This window comes from Peromyscus leucopus, chromosome 20, assembly GCF_004664715.2.
Source record: "Peromyscus leucopus breed LL Stock chromosome 20, UCI_PerLeu_2.1, whole genome shotgun sequence".
Lineage (NCBI taxonomy): Eukaryota > Metazoa > Chordata > Mammalia > Rodentia > Cricetidae > Peromyscus > Peromyscus leucopus.
Window position 1 is genome coordinate 10,960,790 of NC_051080.1, and position 17,842 is coordinate 10,978,631.

General features: G+C 45.3%; 1 protein-coding gene across 4 annotated transcripts in view; it reads left to right on the forward strand.

The window, feature by feature from the left end:
* The first annotated feature begins 767 nt into the window (after positions 1-767).
* Gxylt1 (glucoside xylosyltransferase 1) overlaps positions 768-17,842 on the forward strand; it is a 42,505-nt gene continuing 25,430 nt past the window's right edge. For 3 of the 4 annotated variants that reach the window (XM_028869267.2, XM_037197417.1, XM_028869269.2), the window contains exons 1-2: positions 768-996; positions 12,105-12,197. In XM_028869267.2, coding sequence (XP_028725100.1) covers positions 785-996; positions 12,105-12,197 — 305 coding nt within the window. In that variant the 5' untranslated portion in view covers positions 768-784. The remainder of the gene's footprint in view (positions 997-12,104; positions 12,198-17,842) is intronic. The other variant, XM_028869268.2, reaches the window with a different exon arrangement.

Below are 17,842 nucleotides of genomic sequence, written 5' to 3' on the forward strand. Positions count from 1 at the left end.
GTAAGCAAAGTCCAAAAACGTAAAAGGTAGGACCCCTGCCTCCCAGCCTGTTGTGTGGAGGGGCAGGAGCAGTTAGAGCGGCCAGACTACCGCCGCACGAAGAGGCCGCACGAAGCACAGACGATCTAGACCCGAGGTTGAGGTCCGTGGGGAGCAGGATGGGGCGAGGAAGAGCTAGCGAGTGCGGAAAACCACGTTGTCTTTTCAATCACGCAGCGATTATCTTAGAATTCAAGCTGCACAGCGTCACAAACCACGCAGTGGGAAGAGTCGCAGATTTAGGTCAAGGGCCTGGAGCCCCGTTCCTTTCGCCACACCTCTCCGCAGCTCAGAGCTGGACAACCTCTAAAGAGGCGCCAGCGTCCATCTCCGGCCTCTGCGCGGTGGCCGGGCCCGCTCCTCGGTGCAAGTTCGCTTCCGGAAGCGCGGCCCAGCCAGCCGGGGCCGGGAGTTGGGGCGTGGCGCAGAGGCGGGACTCGGAGGGACTAGGGGCGTGGCGGGACGCAGAGGCGGGGATAGGGGCGTGGCAGACCGCGGAGGCGGGCGTGGGGGCGTGGCACGACAAGATAAGGGGCGTGGCGTAAGGGGGCAGGGCTTGGGGCGGGGCGGGGCGGAGTGGGACCTGGCGGGGATTGGGAGGAGGGGCGGGGTGGGGCGGGAACCGGGCTGGTCACGCTGCGGCTGCGCGTTGGGGCTCCTCGCAGTTCGCCCGGGCGGGCACGGCGACGGCGGGGCGGCGGTGACGGCGGCGGAGGCGGCGGCGGGGGCGGTAGCGCGGGCCGGGATGCGGCGCTACCTGCGGGTCGTAGGGCTGTGCCTGGCCTGCGGCTTCTGCTCGCTGCTGTACGCCTTCAGCCAGCTCGCAGTGTCCCTGGAGGAAGGAGCGGCCGGAGGACGCAGGCCGCAGGCCGCGGCGATGGTTTCCTGGCTGGCGGACGGCGAACGCGGCGGCCCCGGGAGAGGCGCGGGCAGCGCGGGCTCGGGCCGGCCGGGCAGGTACGGGCCGCAGTGTCGGGCGCGGGGGTTTGGGAGTCCGCGGGGCGGGGCGCGCCGCTCCCACCACCGAGCACTTTCTGTTTGGCTTCGGACCCAGTGTTTAGAGCAGTTAGAAATTGAATTAATTTGCAACTTTCTAAAAGGCTCGTTGGAAGTAAGTGGTGGCCCACAAAAATCCTGATTACAGTGCGGCTAGTGGGAATTCCCTCCCGTTTCCATGGAGTTGAAGCTGAGCTATTTAAGAATCAGGCTGGCGCCCTTGTTGAGTCCCCCCACCTCCCAGGTGCCTGAATTTTCATCCTAAATCTTAGCATTTTCATCAGCAGCAGTGGTGGTTAAGATAAATCTAGCCGAGGCGTAAAGCGTGCTATGAATTTTTGTTTTGGAAAATACTCGGTTTATCCGGAAACTTAAAGGAAGTTCAGAAACAGGAACGATACTTAATATGCTCATATTTTATGGGAGGGGTGGAATGAAGATATCATTCTTTAAAAAACTGGATATTTATGACACAGCATAATGGTTTGATGGATTTGCATAAATCACTGCCAGGGTTAGAATTATGAAATTTAAATGGAAAACTGTGTTGACAGTGCACTTAACAGTCTGAGCGTTTCGCACTGCCTTGAGGGGTACCTGTATTTTTGGACAATTCTGAGACCAACATATTGGAGAGTAGAAGACTGGGAGGGGATTATGAAAAGTACCATCCACTTAGAGCTGTTGTGTAGCCTCTGAGAGTTGATGGCCACTTCCAGAGGGAAGGAGGTACAAACGAAAAGCAGCATGGGCATTGGGAGTTACTGTTTTATGATTTGATTGTAGTCAGAGAAATGTGGGATCTAGGTATGTCCTCAGGCGTATTCTCAATATATTCCATTGTCCACATCTTTAAAAAAGTATTAATTGCTCAGAATTACATAACAAGAAGTTCTTGGAGTGTGTGTGTGGGGAATCGTTCCAACTCCATAAAGTAAAACTTTTTAAATGGTAAGAATAGTATTTCAGAGAAATCTTTTCTCCATTAGTGTATACTATTTGAAACGATTATGTCAGGCCAGGCTTGGTGGCCCACACCTGTATTCTCAGCCCTCAGGAGGTGAGGCAGGAGGATGGAAGATTCAGTTCCAGTCTGGTTTTCATAGTGAGTTCCAGGCCAGCCTTGGCCTACATAGTGAGATGTAGTGGGTAGCCATTCCAGTTTTGATCTGGAAGGTCCAACCCCCATTGAGGTTCTGGTAACTATCACGCCCGCCTACATAGTGAGACCCAGGTTCAACAGACCATGGGCTGGCTACGTACCCCAGGGGTGAAGGGCTGTGTTCCTCCCTCCAGCGTTTTAGTAGAGACTGCGTTACGTTTTAGCTAAAGACAAACCTGTGCCCTCTGTCTCTCAACTGGTGCAGGATCCCTCGATCACCTTGTTACTTGGTTGTGTATTCATTTCTCTACTATAAAATGTAGATAATAAATTTTCAGCTACGCTTGGGGTATAATCAACAGATAAAAGTTGTGTGTATTTAATCCTGACAACTTGGTGTTTTGGTGCCCATTCAGAGATGATTGTCACTTCCTCCTTTTCGGATTGGCTGGACATCAAGTTCATTTTTTTGCTGAATACTATCGACACTGGTGGGATACCCTGGGGTTTTAAACCCTGGGAAGACTGAGGCTTTTGAGTCCTGGACTTGACCTCTGACACATACAGGCGGTGTTGACTTCCTCATTAGATAGGGGCCATTTGTGAGGATTGCATCAATAGTTACATGGATTACTTGGCATGGTACCTGGCACAGTAAAACTGTAGCCAGTATGGTGATTGTTTTAATTTTAAAGTGTAAGGCCCCCCTTTTTTCCCCTCTTTCTTTTTTCTTTTTTCTTTTTTTTTTTTTTTACTTTGAGGAAAAATTCTGTTCTCTGGGACCCAGTAAGAAACCTGCTATACTAGAAGACTTGACAGTGAATTCCAGGAACCTGTGTTTGAACCATAGGCTGTTATCAAGATTCGAATACACAGTGAGAACCACTGATACAGTTGAGAGATTTGATCATTATTTTTGCAATACTATTTTCCCCTCCTCCCCCGAATCTGACTTTGAAGGAGAGGGGGATGGGGCATTGAACACCAGAGAAAAGTTGAAATCTCCTTACTCCGCCTCATAAATGAGGTGTGTAACACCAGTGCCACACCTTGTGTTTTAGTAGTGGTATTGACTTCACATCTTTGTTGAGTGTTATCTGGGCTGCTATATATAGCCAAACTCTTCTGACTGGATTGATTGGGAATGGCAGGAGTCAGTTATTTCTTACACCTTCTTTCTGTGTTCTCACATAGCCAGAGCCTCTTTCACATGGCCAGTAATGTCATTCTAGGGGCACTGCCCTCTGTTCTAGTCACCAAAGGCCTGAGCACCCCGACATCAGTTTTCACATCAAAGATAATTTTTTGGTGGTGGAGGGGGGGTATATACAAAAAGTCCACATACTTAGCATAATATTTAATAAAAGCTAGTGATTAATATGTGCCTTTGGAGATACTCATTTGACTAAAAGGTGTACTTTTAGCTTAGAGTTTTTTTGTTTTGTTTTTGGCTTTTCGAGATAGGCTTTCTCTTTTTAGCCTTGGCTGTTCTAGAACTCTGTATCCAAGTGCTGGGATTAAAGGCGACTACTGTCCCCTGGTTTAGATATTTTATTCTAAATATTAAACACTGTTACCCATGTTATGTCTGTTGAAATTCTTTTCCTTGAATAATGACTTAAGTTTTGTTTGGAAAGTGTATGTTGCATGAATTTTAAAATTTTTGTTTTCAGGTTGGCTATTTTTTTTCTTTTCATTTTTTAAATCTTCATTATGCACAGAACAACTTTTGTTCCAGAGTTCCTCCTCCCACACATTTTTTAAAAAAACATTTAAATCTGTAATCTAGATTTACTTTTTGTCAAAGGAAGAGAGTGTTCTGTGATCACTTTTGTAGCCGGAAGTTTCTCTGCTCCTACCTGGCCCTGGGTCTGTTGGGACTAATTTCTCCCACCCGAGTCCTACAGCCACTTGGTCCCAAGTAAACACACAAAGGCTTATGTTAATTACAAACTGTATGGCCTATGGATCAGGCTTCTTGATAGCTAGCTCTTATAACTTAACTCAACCCATTTCTGTTAATCTGTATGTGCCACGTGGCCGTGACATTACCAGTCAACTGGCATCTTATTGCTCCTTGGGTGGTGGGCTGGCGTCTCCCCGACTCCACCTTTCTTAGTCTTCTCTTCAGTTTGAATGTACCCCCTAACTTTATCCTGCCCTGCCATAGGCCAATGCAGCTGTATTTATCAACCATTCAGAGCAACACATATTCACAGCATACAGAAAGACACCCCACAGCACTCTTCTGAGGTAGTGAGACAATTGTTTCAGGATCATCTGCATGTGTAACTGCCCTTTCCTCACTTTCTGAGTGGTCATGAAATTAGAGACCTAAGATGGGAGGATCTGATGGAGAGCTAGAAGCTAAGTGGTCTAGATGCAAAGCACTTGCAGGTGAGTTGCCCGGGCAGATTGCAGAGCCCAATAACTTGCCCATATTCTGAGAATAATCTCCTCTAACAGGCTGGAATTGTGGTCTCTTGCATGTCACAGGTGCCCATGGTTTGAGATTGTTGCCTCGTAGCCCTGTGCTCAGCCCTGCACATTCTTAGAGTGGATTTGCCTGAAATTTTCCTTGACTCTTTATAGAGTAAGGAAAACTTATGTTGTATATAAATTTTACGGAAGTCTTGTGATTATTTTGGACATTTTGAAATGAAAACAAACAAACAGACCATTTTTAGTTTAATTAATACAGAAGACTGTTGTGTCCTCCATGGCTTGGTCCTGGAAACCTGACTGGAGGTGTGAGGGAATGAAGAAAGGACAGACATACAGACATGTACAGAAAAGCTGGGGGCCCGAGGGGATGTGTGCTCTGATGGAGGGGGACCACAGCGCACAGGAAAGAGTTATCCGGGAGCGGTGCCTGTAGTGGGTGTCTGTAGTGGACAATTCATAGGCCGTAAACCTCAGGGAGGGGGAAGCTGCAAGCGGCTGGCAAGCGGCTGGTAGTTTTGCACACACTGGTCAGTTGCACCTGTCTACACGGTCAGTAATCACACCGGGGCCAGAGGGAGGCTTTGTCGACCCTCTGAGCCTCGTGGGGGTGGGTGTGGGTGTGAGGGGGAGAGCCTTTGAGGTTCCCAGGGTCTGAGGCATGGGGTCCTTGACATGTCAATGATTGACATTCACTCAAGACTTCCTCTGCTCTTTGTGTAGTCACTCAGGGTCTCCTCAGCACCCCACAGAAGACATCTTGGATTTAAATCTGCCTCAAGTTTGAGAGGTGTTGCTGTGAGAGCATATTGTTAAGTGCTTTTGCTGCTGTTGGTGTCTGTCTTGGGCACGGTCTCACTGTAACCCACACCAGCCTTCAACTCCTAGACTCAGATTCTCCTATTTCAGCCTCCCACGTGGCTAATACCACACTTTTGTTCTGTTTTGAACCCTGGCTGTCCTGGAGCTCTGGGCGGTCACCTGCCTCTGCCTTTGCATGCTGGATGAAGGTAATGCACCACCACCAGCCAGTCCGGCTCTATGCTCTTTTAAATGCAGAGAATGAAATGTCCTTTTAAAAAAGATGCGTTCTTGCTGGGCAGTGGTGGCGCACGCCTTTAATCCCAGCACTTGGGAGGCAGAGGCAGACGGATCTCTGTGAGTTCGAGGCCAGCCTGGGCTACCAAGTAAGTTCCAGGAAAAGCGCAAAGCTACACAGCGAAACCCTGTCTCGAAAAACCAAAAAAAAAAAAAAAAAAAGATGCGTTCTTTTTTATTTTATGTGTATGAGTGGCTTGTCTTCATGTGTGTTGTGCACCACATACATGCCTGCTGCCCTCAGGCCATAAGGGGGTTAGATTCCCCGGAGAGTTGAGCTGCAGATGAGCCCGGGTCCTCTGGAAGAGCAGCCGGGTGCTTTTCATCATGGAACCATCTCTCCAGCCCCTTGGGTTTATTTTTTTGAGACAGGGTTTTGGTGTAGCATAAGCTACCTTAAACTTTCCACCTCAGCCTTCCAAGTGCTAGGATTGCAGGTGTGTGCCACAGTCCCAGAGTGTAATTTTGAAAAATTTATAACTACTGACAGTTTTGAAAATGTTTTTAAAATGAATTTATTTTATGTAAATGAGTGCTCTCTCTGTATGTACGCCTTTGTGCCAGAAGAGGGCATCAGGTCCCACTACAGATTGCTATGAGCTACCTATGTGGTTGCTGGGAATTGAACTCGGGACCTCTGGAAGAGCAGCCAGTGCTCTTAACCACTGAGCCATCTTTCTAGCCCTGAAAATATGTATTTTTTCTAAATTAGTTTTCTCCTTAAACATTTTTGTTCTGAAATAAATACTAATTCTTGGCAAGTTTAGAGATAGCCCATGTATCTCTCACCCTCTTTCCTAATAGTAACATCTTACATAGAGTATCTTTTTTTTTAACGATTTATTTATTTATTATGTATACAGTGTTCTATCTGCAGGCCAGAAGAGGGCACCAGATCTCATTGTAGATGGTTGTGAGCCACCATGTGGTTGCTGGGAATTGAACCCGAGTCCTCTGGAAGAGCAGTCAGTGCTCTTAACCTCTGAGCCATCTCTCCAGTCCCTAGAGTGAGTATCTTTATATCCATTGTAGTCTACAGAATGCACTCAGACAACGTGTTTAGTGAAATTTTCTCTCTCTCTCTCTGTGTGTGTGTGTGTGTGTGTGTGTGTGTGTGTGTGTGTGTGTGTAGTTTGGAGCATTTTAGTCACATATAAAGTCCTGTGACTTTCCCGACCCCTTTGATTAGTTTACTTATATTCAGCCGCCTAGGAATTTGTGTATGAAGCCTTAGGAACCTTGGTAACAAGTCACAGTAGCACACTTAGGACCTCACTGTATTTACTGATAACCTAGCCTCTTCCCTCACAGTTTCACATCTGCTGATGACTTGGAGTTACTGCTCTGAGTGTTGAACCTCTGGTATACCTTGTGAGCAGTTGTAAGCTGGGCAAGCTCCTTTGCTTTCCAAGATTTTCGAATCTCAGTTTGCGTGTAGGCAGGACATTGACAGAAGAGCTGATTTCTAACTTTATATTGATCACTCCCTTTACTTATTGCGATTAGTAACACTGCAGTCTGTAGAAACACACTTCCATTTCTCTCCTTCCTCCACAGGGTCTTGCTATAGAGCCCATGCTTGCCTCAGACTCACAATCTTCATCCCTCAGCCTCTTGAATGCTGGCATTGCAGGTGTTTGCCATGATCCCTCCCCTAAAAAAGTGGGAGAATGGATATTTGAATTCTACTTCTTGTCAGGATATCTCTAGTATTTTCTTTTTTCTGGATTTATCTTTATTTATGTGTCTATATGTGCGTTTGTGTGAGTGTTTGCATGTGTGTTGAGGTCAGAGGGTGTTAGATCCCCTGGAACTGGAGTAATAGGCAGTTTGAACTGCCTGATATGGATGCTGGGAACCAAACTCTGTCCTCTGCAAGAGCAGCCGATCCTCTTAACTGCTAAAGCATCTCTACAGCCCTCTGGTTTTTCCATGATGGTAGGTGGTGTGTGTATTCTTTCTATGTGTGTTCTTACAGATCCAATAAATAGATTTTTCCTTGTGTGTGTAGTTTATGCCTGTGTGTGTTTTTGATCGTGTGTGTGTGTGTGTGTGTGTGTGTGTGTGTGTGTGTACCAAAGGTTGACTCCGCTGGTATTTGGTGTCTTCTCTATCACCTACTGAGACAGGTCTCTCACTGCTTCTGGACAGCAGGTCCCGGGGATCATCCCGACTCTACCCATATAGCACTGCCATCTTGGATTTTTATGTGGGTGATGGGGATCTCAGCTCAGGCCTTATGCTTGTTTTTCAAGCACTTCACTGAATCTTTAAATACTGTGTTTTTCAACATGGTGTTACAACCAAGAAACAGCCTAAAAACTTGGCTCTTCCCGTCTCCATATGTATGCAGTAGCTCTTAGTAGAGTGTAATGACTACCTGACCAAGAACCCTGTATCCAGGAGTAGTAACTGCCCACTCCGTTTCTTAGTCCTGTGACCCTCGACTCCCACAAATCTGTTGTCTTCATGGATTTTCTTGCCCAGAACATTTCCTACAAACGAGTCATACTAAGTGTGAGCTTCTGAGTTTGACCTCTTTCATTTAGGTTGTGTTTTTAGGGTTCATCCGTGGTTTGTGTAATATTTTACTACTATGATACTATTTTATTAAATGGATCTGACGCATTTTGTTCATTAGTTGATAAGCATTTGGGTGGTTTTCTACTGTTTGGCTGTTATGAATAATGGTGCTATGAACAGACATTTATATTTCCGTTCGTTGTTGTTTCGGGGCAGGGTCTCTTGTAGCTAAGACTGGCCTCAAGCTCACTGTATGGCCTAGAGTGACCTCCTTCTCCCTCTTGTCTCTCCACACTCTGCCATATACATCTTTCCTATGAGCATAGGTGTTTTTAGTGCTGTTGAGTTAGGAGTATTGGGAGTGGAAGTTGTGGGCTGTGGTTGCTGAAACCATTAGGTTTTTGTTTTTTGTTTTTTTCTAAACTTGTGTGTGCACTGTAGTAACTCTGTGGAGGTCACAGGACAACCTGCAGCAGCTGGTTCTCTCCTTCCATGTGGGTTTCCGAGATTGAACTTAGGTCATCATAAACAGCAACAAACCTTCCACCTGTGGAGCTATCTTGCTGGTCCCTAAATTTGTATTTTTAAAGGGAATCATGACTTATGTCAGGCTTCCTTGCTTTTCTGCAGTTTATAAGCTAACACTAAACAGTAACTGTTTCTTAAACATTCCAGGCCTGTGGCTCTGCCTCTGCATTGGACATCTCGTTCTAACACCAAGGCTGAAGAAGTTCTTACCCTGGGTGTGCTCAGTCTCGTGGAAAGTTGAGTGAGAGGGCTGGGGATGTACCGTGGATCTAGGTAGGGTTAGTCTCCAGCATCATGTTACTTTGGCCAAAGCAGGTAGCTGTAGATGTAACCGTCTTGTTAAATAAGAAACAGAGCCAGTGCAGAGATGAAAGCCCAAGAGGTCAGAACTAAGAGCTAAAAACCTTACCCTTCACTGCTGCTGCTGTTCTCTTCAGTCAAGAGACCTATATCCTCTGTATCTGTCTTTATATAGACTTTATATAGACTTTCTGTTCTGCCTTCTCATTGGTTGTAAACCCAACCACATGACCTCATCACTGCCCATCTATACAGACCTCCAGGTTGGTATTGAGATTAAAGGTGTGTGTCTCCATGCTGGCTGTATCCTTGAACACACAGAGATCTGCCTAGCTCTGCCTCACAAGTGCTGGGATTAAAGGCATGAGCCACCACTGCCCAGCTTCTGCTATGGCTTGCTATTAGCCCTGACCCCTAGGCAACTTTATTTATTAACATACAAATAAAATCACATTTCAGTACAAATAAAATACCACCATAAGTAGTTTAAGGCCAAAGTCGGTGAACAGTGTAATTCGGGTTCCCTTTAGAGGTGGGCAAGTCAATGGAGATGAGGAGGATTCACTTACATGTAGTTCAGGGTGTGAGTGAATAATTACGAGCAGTAAGCAACACATATAAGAACTTCGTTTGTTTGTTTGTTTGTTTGTTTCGAGACAGGGTTTCTCTGTGTTGTTTTGGTGCTTGTCCTGGACCTCGCTCTGTAGACCAGGCTGGCCTCGAACTCACAGAGATCTGCCTGGCTCTGCTTCCTGAGTGCTGGGATTAAGGGCGTGTGCCACCACTGCCTGGCAGGCAGATATCTTAAAAGTGTGGGTAGTAAGGACATACAAATATTAGCAATGATGAGTGATTTGTTAGGCTTTGAACATTTTTAAATTGTGCTTGGTGACCATGGATCCATTGAAACATCCAAACTTAAGAATCAAAACTGTTCTGGGCATGAGCACCCACCTTTAATCTTAACACACTGGAGGCAGAGGCAGGCACATCTCTGTGAGATAACAAGTTCCAGGCCAGCAGCCAGGACTACATAGTGAGACCTTGTTTCTTAAAAGAAAGAAAGAAGGAAAAAAAAGAACCTTAGGTTGTTACTGTAAATAAACAGCATTTATTGTATGAGCATTTTTATCAATAACTTTTTTTGAGGGGGTGAATGGGTGCAAGAAACAGCCCGCATACCTTATGCGTACATGGCACGCCCGTGGTAGCACTTTTGATAACTGAAGAGTTCCTGCCTCAGCCCCGGAGTGCTAAGGATTCCTTATAGGCTTTCCCTCCACACCTTAGTCCCATGTGGACTCTTACTTGATAGACACTGTTTTCATTCAGGTTTGGCTTTGAGGCTTAGTTACATTTTCAGCCACTGTGGCCTCTTGCTCTGCTGATGCTTGATTAGCCAGGCTGAGGATAGGATCCTGCATCTGCATTTCTAGTAAGGGACCTTAGGACCAGGCAGATTTAGGAAATAATGCACAAATTGTTTGTTATGTAAAATGGAGTAAAAGCTGCAGTAGAAAATTACATTGTTATACCCAACTTTACAAAGTAATTTTTATTGAAAAAATTGAGATTTCCGTTTTCATTTCTCTCTTACCTTGTTGTGCAGTTTGACAGAGGAAATGGAATAATAGGGTTAGTCGTCGTCTGTCTGTCCGTCCGTCCGTCCCTGTCTCCCCCCCCCCCCCCCCCCCCCGCGCCAAGAACAAAGGTACATGCTAGGTGTTGTAAATAAACTGTGTTAAAATAACACTGGGAATGTCTTTATTTGAAAAGTTTGTTGTGAGGCATAAACGGATGTGCAAGCACCTGAATGTGAAAGATGTATATGTGTTATTTGTTAGGGTACCACTGAGTTTGGCTGCCTATAATAAGCAATGTTATATTTTAAACACAAATAATTATCCCTAGTAGGGACAAATGAAGTTTCTAGTCAAGAGGCAAGCATTACTGTTAAGTATGCATTTACTTTCTTGACTAATCTTTTTAAAAATTAAAATATACAACTTTGTAGACTTTGATGTATCTCTCAAAGGAAAACCAAAGAGCAGTATGACTTTTCTTAGTGATTTTAAAACCCCAGTGTTATATTTATGCAATAGCATAGAGAATTTCATAGCCAGTATTTAAAAACTCACCAGTCAGACCCTGGCCAGAGTCTTATTTCATCACTAGTCTGGTGTGCATCTCTTCAAGACATGGCATTATGCCTTCAGGTGGAGGACTCCTGTCTTGCGTCATGGATCGTAGAAGTTTCTGGGAAGTCAGACATAAGAGTTTTGAAAGTCTGAAATTTCCTGGACCTTTTGATATTAGAATAGCAACTTTGAATTGACTCCATGGAGAACAGAGCTCCGTGGGGCTGAGAGCTGGAGTGTCCTAGGTTAGTGACGTGGTGCATCAGGCCTGCAGGGTAGTGAGTGAGTGTCAGATGGTGCTTCGGAAGGCAATGACAGTGAAAAGCATTTGTGCAACTTGAGATCCTTTTTTACTTTTAACCCCAGCCTTACGAAAGCCCACAGGTCTCCTCACCTCAGCTTTGGTAGTATATTGAAACAGAATGCAGGGTGAAACAGTCATGACTATCAGCACAGTGTCTTGTTTTTCAGCTTGAAACACCATATGAGTAGTTTGAGTTGATTAATTTGAATGTATTTAATGATCTTTTCCCATTACACCTGCATTTGTGACTTTTTACGTTTGTGGTGAACGGAACATGTAGGCTAAATGAATTTTCTAGGATAGTGTGCATAGTCTGTGAAGAAAAAAGATAAGATGTATTAATGTCTTGTATATGCCATCAGAGCGGAGGAGATTTTAATGTATCCAGAGAGTTCCTGACCAGAAAAAATTCCAGTTGTAGGATAGTCTCACCTAATAAGATTAAAGGTTTTATTTAACACTGTGCCCTAAGTAAAGCAGAAATCAGTTTTGTAAAAATGCTTCGATTTTCCATAGCAGTTGGATTTGCAGTTGCTGTAAAATTGAACATAAAGTTACTGTGGTATTCGGTAGATTCCTTGGTAGTGCCCAGTCTAACCACTCACACAGGCCTGTTATCTCTTCTCACCGTCAGGTGTAAAGGTTCCTCTCTGTGTTACTGGAATCCCTATTGGATGCTGCCCTCTGCTGTTTGTGGAATGAACTGCTTTTGGGAAGCGGCTTTTAGGTAGGCCCTTACTATTTAATTGGTAGATCAGCGTAGGTAAGATTAGATAGTAGATGAACAAACCTTTCACTGTAATAAAACATAGCAGTGTTTCTTTTCCTGTAATTCAATATCATATAACTAAATAATTGATATTCTGGTTGGATTTTCTATTTCTTTATCTCATCTTTTAGTTATTACTAAATTTTAATACATATTACATGTAAATGCTTTAAATTTTTCTTAATGTTATTAAGATAAAGTGTAAATTTTAGGGGAATTTATGATTGAACTTTACTAATAAATTGATAAGTAGGTATGGTCTAGTTTGCTTTCTGTCTGTGATAACAATAATCTGAAGAAATGCAGCTTCTGAGGAAAGGGTTTGCTTGGTTTACACTTCCAGGTCACAGTTCATTCCTAAGGGAAGTCAAGGGAGGAACTCAAGGCAGGAACCATGGAGGAATACTGTCTGCTGGCTGGCTGGCTGGCTTGCTCAGCTCTCCTTTCTATAGAACCCAGGCCCACCTACCTCAGGATGGCACCGCCCACAATGGGCTGGACACTGCCACATCAATCATTACGACAATCTCTCCCAAACATGCCCGTGTTCCATTCTGATCCAGGTAGTTCTTCTCTTGGATAACTCTTAAGCTGTGTCAGCTTGACAATCACATTTATGTAAGACAAGATGATAAAAGGCTTCCACTAGACGTTTTCAGATAACATGAACATTGTGTATGTATGAGTGCATGTGCACTGATGTATGTGTATATACATGTATGTATACATTTGTCAGTTACCTAATTTAAAGGTAGGGGCTTCACTACTGGGTATTAAAAGTCCAGCATTTTAAATACTGGGGCTGATGACATGGTCCATCTGGTAAAGACACTTGCTGCCAAGCCTGCCATTGAGTGGAGGAAGGTAACTGCCAAGCCTGCCATTGAGTGGAGGAAGGTAAGTGACTCCTACAGATGATCCTTTGGCCTCAGGTGTAGACTGTGTGTGCATACCCGCCCCAAACAAATAAAATGTGATAAAACCAAAAAGCTAATGTACCAAAAACACATTCTGTAGGAGATGTGACAGCTGAAGAAAGACTGTGTTAGCGTTAGCCTAGAGGTTTGTGGGGACGAGGAGGGGAAGAACATCCCACTGAAGAGTAAAGGAAGGCCATCATTTACTGACTGTTTAAGTCCCTGCGTGAGGAAGAAGGCGTTGGACCAGAGCCTGTGCTGTCCCTGCCTTCAGGGAAACAGTCAAGTGCTGGTAGGAAGGGGTGAGGGTCGCTCTCCTGAGACGGGAGTGCTGGAGCTCGTGGGAGTGACCCGACGTGCCCATTTCAGGAGCAGCAACATTTGAGGCTGGAGCTCGTGGGAGTGACCCGACGTGCCCATTTCAGGAGCAGCAACATTTGAGGCTCCTCTGTTTCTACACCTCTTTATGGTTAATTTAAATTCTCGTTCTGTTTGCCAGTGACCTTGCTGGTTACCACGTTCTTTTTTTTCCCCCGTAATTAAAAAAAAGTAAAATATAATTACATCATTTCCTCCCCTCTGTAACTCCCCTCCTATCCCTCCCTGCTCTACCTCAAATTTATGGCCTCTTTGTCTTTAATTATTTTACACACACACACACACACACACACACACACACACGCACACGCACGCACGCACGCACGCACGCACGCACGCGCACACACACGCACACACGTACACACACCCTGTTGAGTCCATTGAGTAGCTTGTGTGCATGTTTTGAGAAGTGACCACTTGGTGCTGGAGAGTCAGTTAGAGGGCTCGTCCCTGGGGAAGACTTAATTTTCCCCTTCAACAGGTGTTCATTGCCTGCAATACAAGCTGCTTCTTTAATATTTGTAATAGTATGCATAAAGTCTCAGGTTCTCAACTGTGCATTCTTTAAGCAAGTGGAAAGGGTTAGTTGATAGCAGATTTTCTCTCTGTATATGTCTGTGTGTGATAGATTTCCACCTGTCAAAAAGGTCCCAGACTGACATGTGGCTTATCAGCTCCAGTAATTGTCATGTTTCGGCCTTTCAATTAGCTTGAGTCCACAGGCATGTACTATGACATCAGGCTCTTAAATTTGAGATGTTACACTTCTTTTACACTTTCTGTTTGTAATATTGTCATCTGTTTACACTACGTGAATACAAAAAGAGAAACCATTTTGCAGTATGTCAATATTCTGTAACGTATCTTAAACTCAGTTTCTTCTCCCTCCCTCCCTCCCTCCCTCTCTCCCTCCCCCCTTCTTCCCTCCCCCCTCCCCCCCTCTTTAAATGTCTACAAGTGTGCCTAGTGCTCACAAAGGCCAGAAGGGGTGTCAGATCCCTTGGATCTGGAGTTACAGGAGGTTGTGAGCTATCTAACATGGGTGACGAGGACAGAACTTTGGTCCTGGAAGAGCGAACAAGTGCTCTTAACTGCTGAGCCCTCTCTCCAGCCTTTAAACTCACTTTTTTACGTAGCGCTAAATCCTCCTCCATCCAGTGACCCTACATCAGACAGACAGTGGACAATGCAGATGCCGCGTCATTTCGCTCTGTGTTAGTTTTGTGTGTGGGTGATGATGTATGTTCTGTGATTCTGCATGCAGGTGCATGTGTCACGCCATGGTAGAGGTCAGAGCGTAGTCTCGGGTGCTGGTCTACCTTATGAAGCAGGCTGTGTATACAGTAGAGACATTCTGGGGATTCTGCAGTCTGCTTCCAAGGAGGAGGTTACGGTCTCTCCTTCCACTGGGGTTCGGGGTTGAACTCGGCTTGTCAGGTTTGCCTTCAAGCGTTTCTACCCGCTGAGCCAGTCCACCGGGCCCATCTTCTGTGTCGTGATACTTGTGTTTTGTAGAATGACCCTTAGTTGGGATCTGTCTGTGTCCCTGTGAATGGATCAAGGCTTGCTGTGTTTAGACTCTTGCTCATGCTGTCCTAAGGAGTCAGCTGGTACCATAAACGTGGCATTGTTGGCCAAGTTTTATCACATGGTTACGGCACTGGCCTTGCACTTCCGCTCGGTAGTAATCTGTAGGTCCACTTGGAAGTATGTGTGGCGAATACCCTGGCAAAGTAGTGATTGTGGTGATTCTCTTTGTGTTTGTTGACAGAGTTTGAAGAGTTTTTCCCCTCTGCCTTTTACTTAGGTTCACTCATGGATTCAATTTTTAATTTTTTTTTTTTTGTTTTGTTTTGTTTTTCGAGACAGGGTTTCTCTGTGTAGCTTTGCGCCTTTCCTGGGACTCACTTGGTAGCCCAGGCTGGCCTCGAACTCACAGAGATCCACCTGCCTCTGCCTCCCGAGTGCTGGGATTAATCAATTTTTAATTTTATTATGTTGGTCATTAGTGTCATACTTTTTTGGTTTTGTTGTTGGTGGTGGTGGAGACTGAACTCAGAGTGAGTTGGGCAGGAGCTTTAGCACTGAGGTACACCCCAGCTCTCCCTTTCTTTGTGAGCCTCGGGCTCCTCAGGTTCTAGAGGGCTTTGGGAATGAGAGCGGATCTGTGGAAGACCCTCAGGCGCTGCTCAGGTTAGGAAAGGCATGGCTGTTTGCCCTGCTTCGGGCCCTTGACAGGTGCTTGGCCACTGAGTTTGGGAAGGACTCAACAGTGATGGCAGTTGCTAAAGTGAGGTCGTTCCTCACATAGTTACTTCCATTTCCTGTCGCTGTGATAAAATATCCCTACATAAACAATTTAAGGGAGAAAGGGTTTATTTGGTTTCCACATTCCAGGTTATAGTCTGTTGTTGTGGGAGGTCAGGATGGCAGAAACCCGTCACACACCCGGTCAGGAACAGACAGCAGTGACTTGCTTGTTGGTGTTAGTGCTTGGCTTGTTCTGCCTGTTACTGAGTCGGACCCAGTTCCTGAATTGGTGCTGCCCATGTTAGGGTGGGTCTTCCCAGGGCGGTAAACCCAGCTAAGAAACTCTAACAGGGCATGCCCATAGGCCAACCTACCCTAAACCGTTTTTCCTCATCGAGACTCCCTTCCCTTTTCATTGTCCATCATGTCAAGGTGACAATCAAAATCGACCACTACAACGCAGACAACCTTCTAGTCAGTAGCTTACGACTACTGTAGTACTACAGTAGTAATTGTAGCTGCCCCTAGAATTACTTGAGGGATGTTGGAAGGATCTTTGATAAAAAATGAAGCTGGGTAGGAAGCCTGCCGGAGGGAGCCTGCACCACAGTCTAGCCCTCTGTAGTCCAGGGCTCCTCTCTGGATGACTAAGCTGCTGCCCCTCTGTGTGAGTGGGCTGAGGGATCCTGCTGGGCCGCGCTCCCACCTGAGGCCGTTCTGTGAGGTGTCCCTCTACTCACAGGCGGCTGCTGCTGGGCTTCCCTCCGAAGTTATGCTTTACTGATTTAGAAGAGCCCACAGGTGCTCTTTAAATTACCTAAAGATTTCTTGTTGTCTTGCGGGAAAGTAGGTGTGATTTCAGAATTCTTTTTGGGTAAGATTCCTTATCTCTGCAGGGATTTTAGTTAAGATAAAGCACATTTTAACAGCCCACGATGAAGATCCTAACATTCAATTGGCCAGAATGACTGGAATGGCTGATTCCCTGTGAATGCTTAGGAACTTAGTCATCAGTTCTTGCAGTCTGGAAGCTTCCTTTAGATCTCTTCTGATCTGCAGTTGTACTTTCTGTCCTTGGAGTGGAGGGGTCAGTGGTGGGTGGAGACATCTTCAGTGCTTGTTGCATCTTGTTGGCTTGGGTATTGGAGTCTGCAGAATGCTGTGGAGAGATGTCACAGTGGAACTGGCAGACCCACAGCTAAACTGTCCTCACTAACGTATTTGGGGGATTGAATAGATTGTTTTTGTTTTCACTTTGTTGTTGCTTTTGTGACAGGATCTTGCAGAGCCCAGGCTGGCATCAAACTTGCTTTATAGCTATGAGTGACCCTGGACTACTGATCCGTCTGCCTCTGCTTCCCAGGTCCTGGTATTACAGTCATGACTGGCCCTTGAGGCTGCTTTTAGGCAGATTTTTTTTTTTTCCTTTCTTGCGGAACATTTTTCTTTTTTCCTAAGGTTTCTTTTTTCCTAAGGTGTATTGTGTTTCTTAACATTGTCGGCAGAGAGTTCTGGGCAGAGCAACATGTGACTGTTATAGGTCAGTTCATAGCTGCTCTTGACTTCTGACTTTGGGGTGTACTCTTCTTGTTGACCAGTTAAGCAACCTGAACCTATTGGAGAGTATTATTATTATTATTATTATTATTATTATTATTATTATTATTATTTTCCAGAGATAGTCTTGTTATGGAGCCAAACTGGATTCTCTTGCCTCTGCCTTCCGAGTGTTAAGATTACAGGCTTACACCACCTTGCCTGGTTGTGATGTTTTAATTTTCTCAGACTTACTTTATGTGTGTGAGTGTTTTGCCTGCTTATATGTCTGCACCACATGCATGTCTGGTGCCTGCAAAAGTCAGAACAGGGTATCAGGTGCCCTGGCACTGGAGTTACAGATGGTTGTGAACCAGCTTGTGGACAGTGACAGTTGAGACCATGTAGGAAACCAGAAATTCTGGATGGCCTTGTTAAAAATACTGAAATAAAGATACAATCTTCTCTTGGTTGGTGACTCAGACTTCTACTCCTAAGAACTTGAGAGGTTAAGGAAGGAAG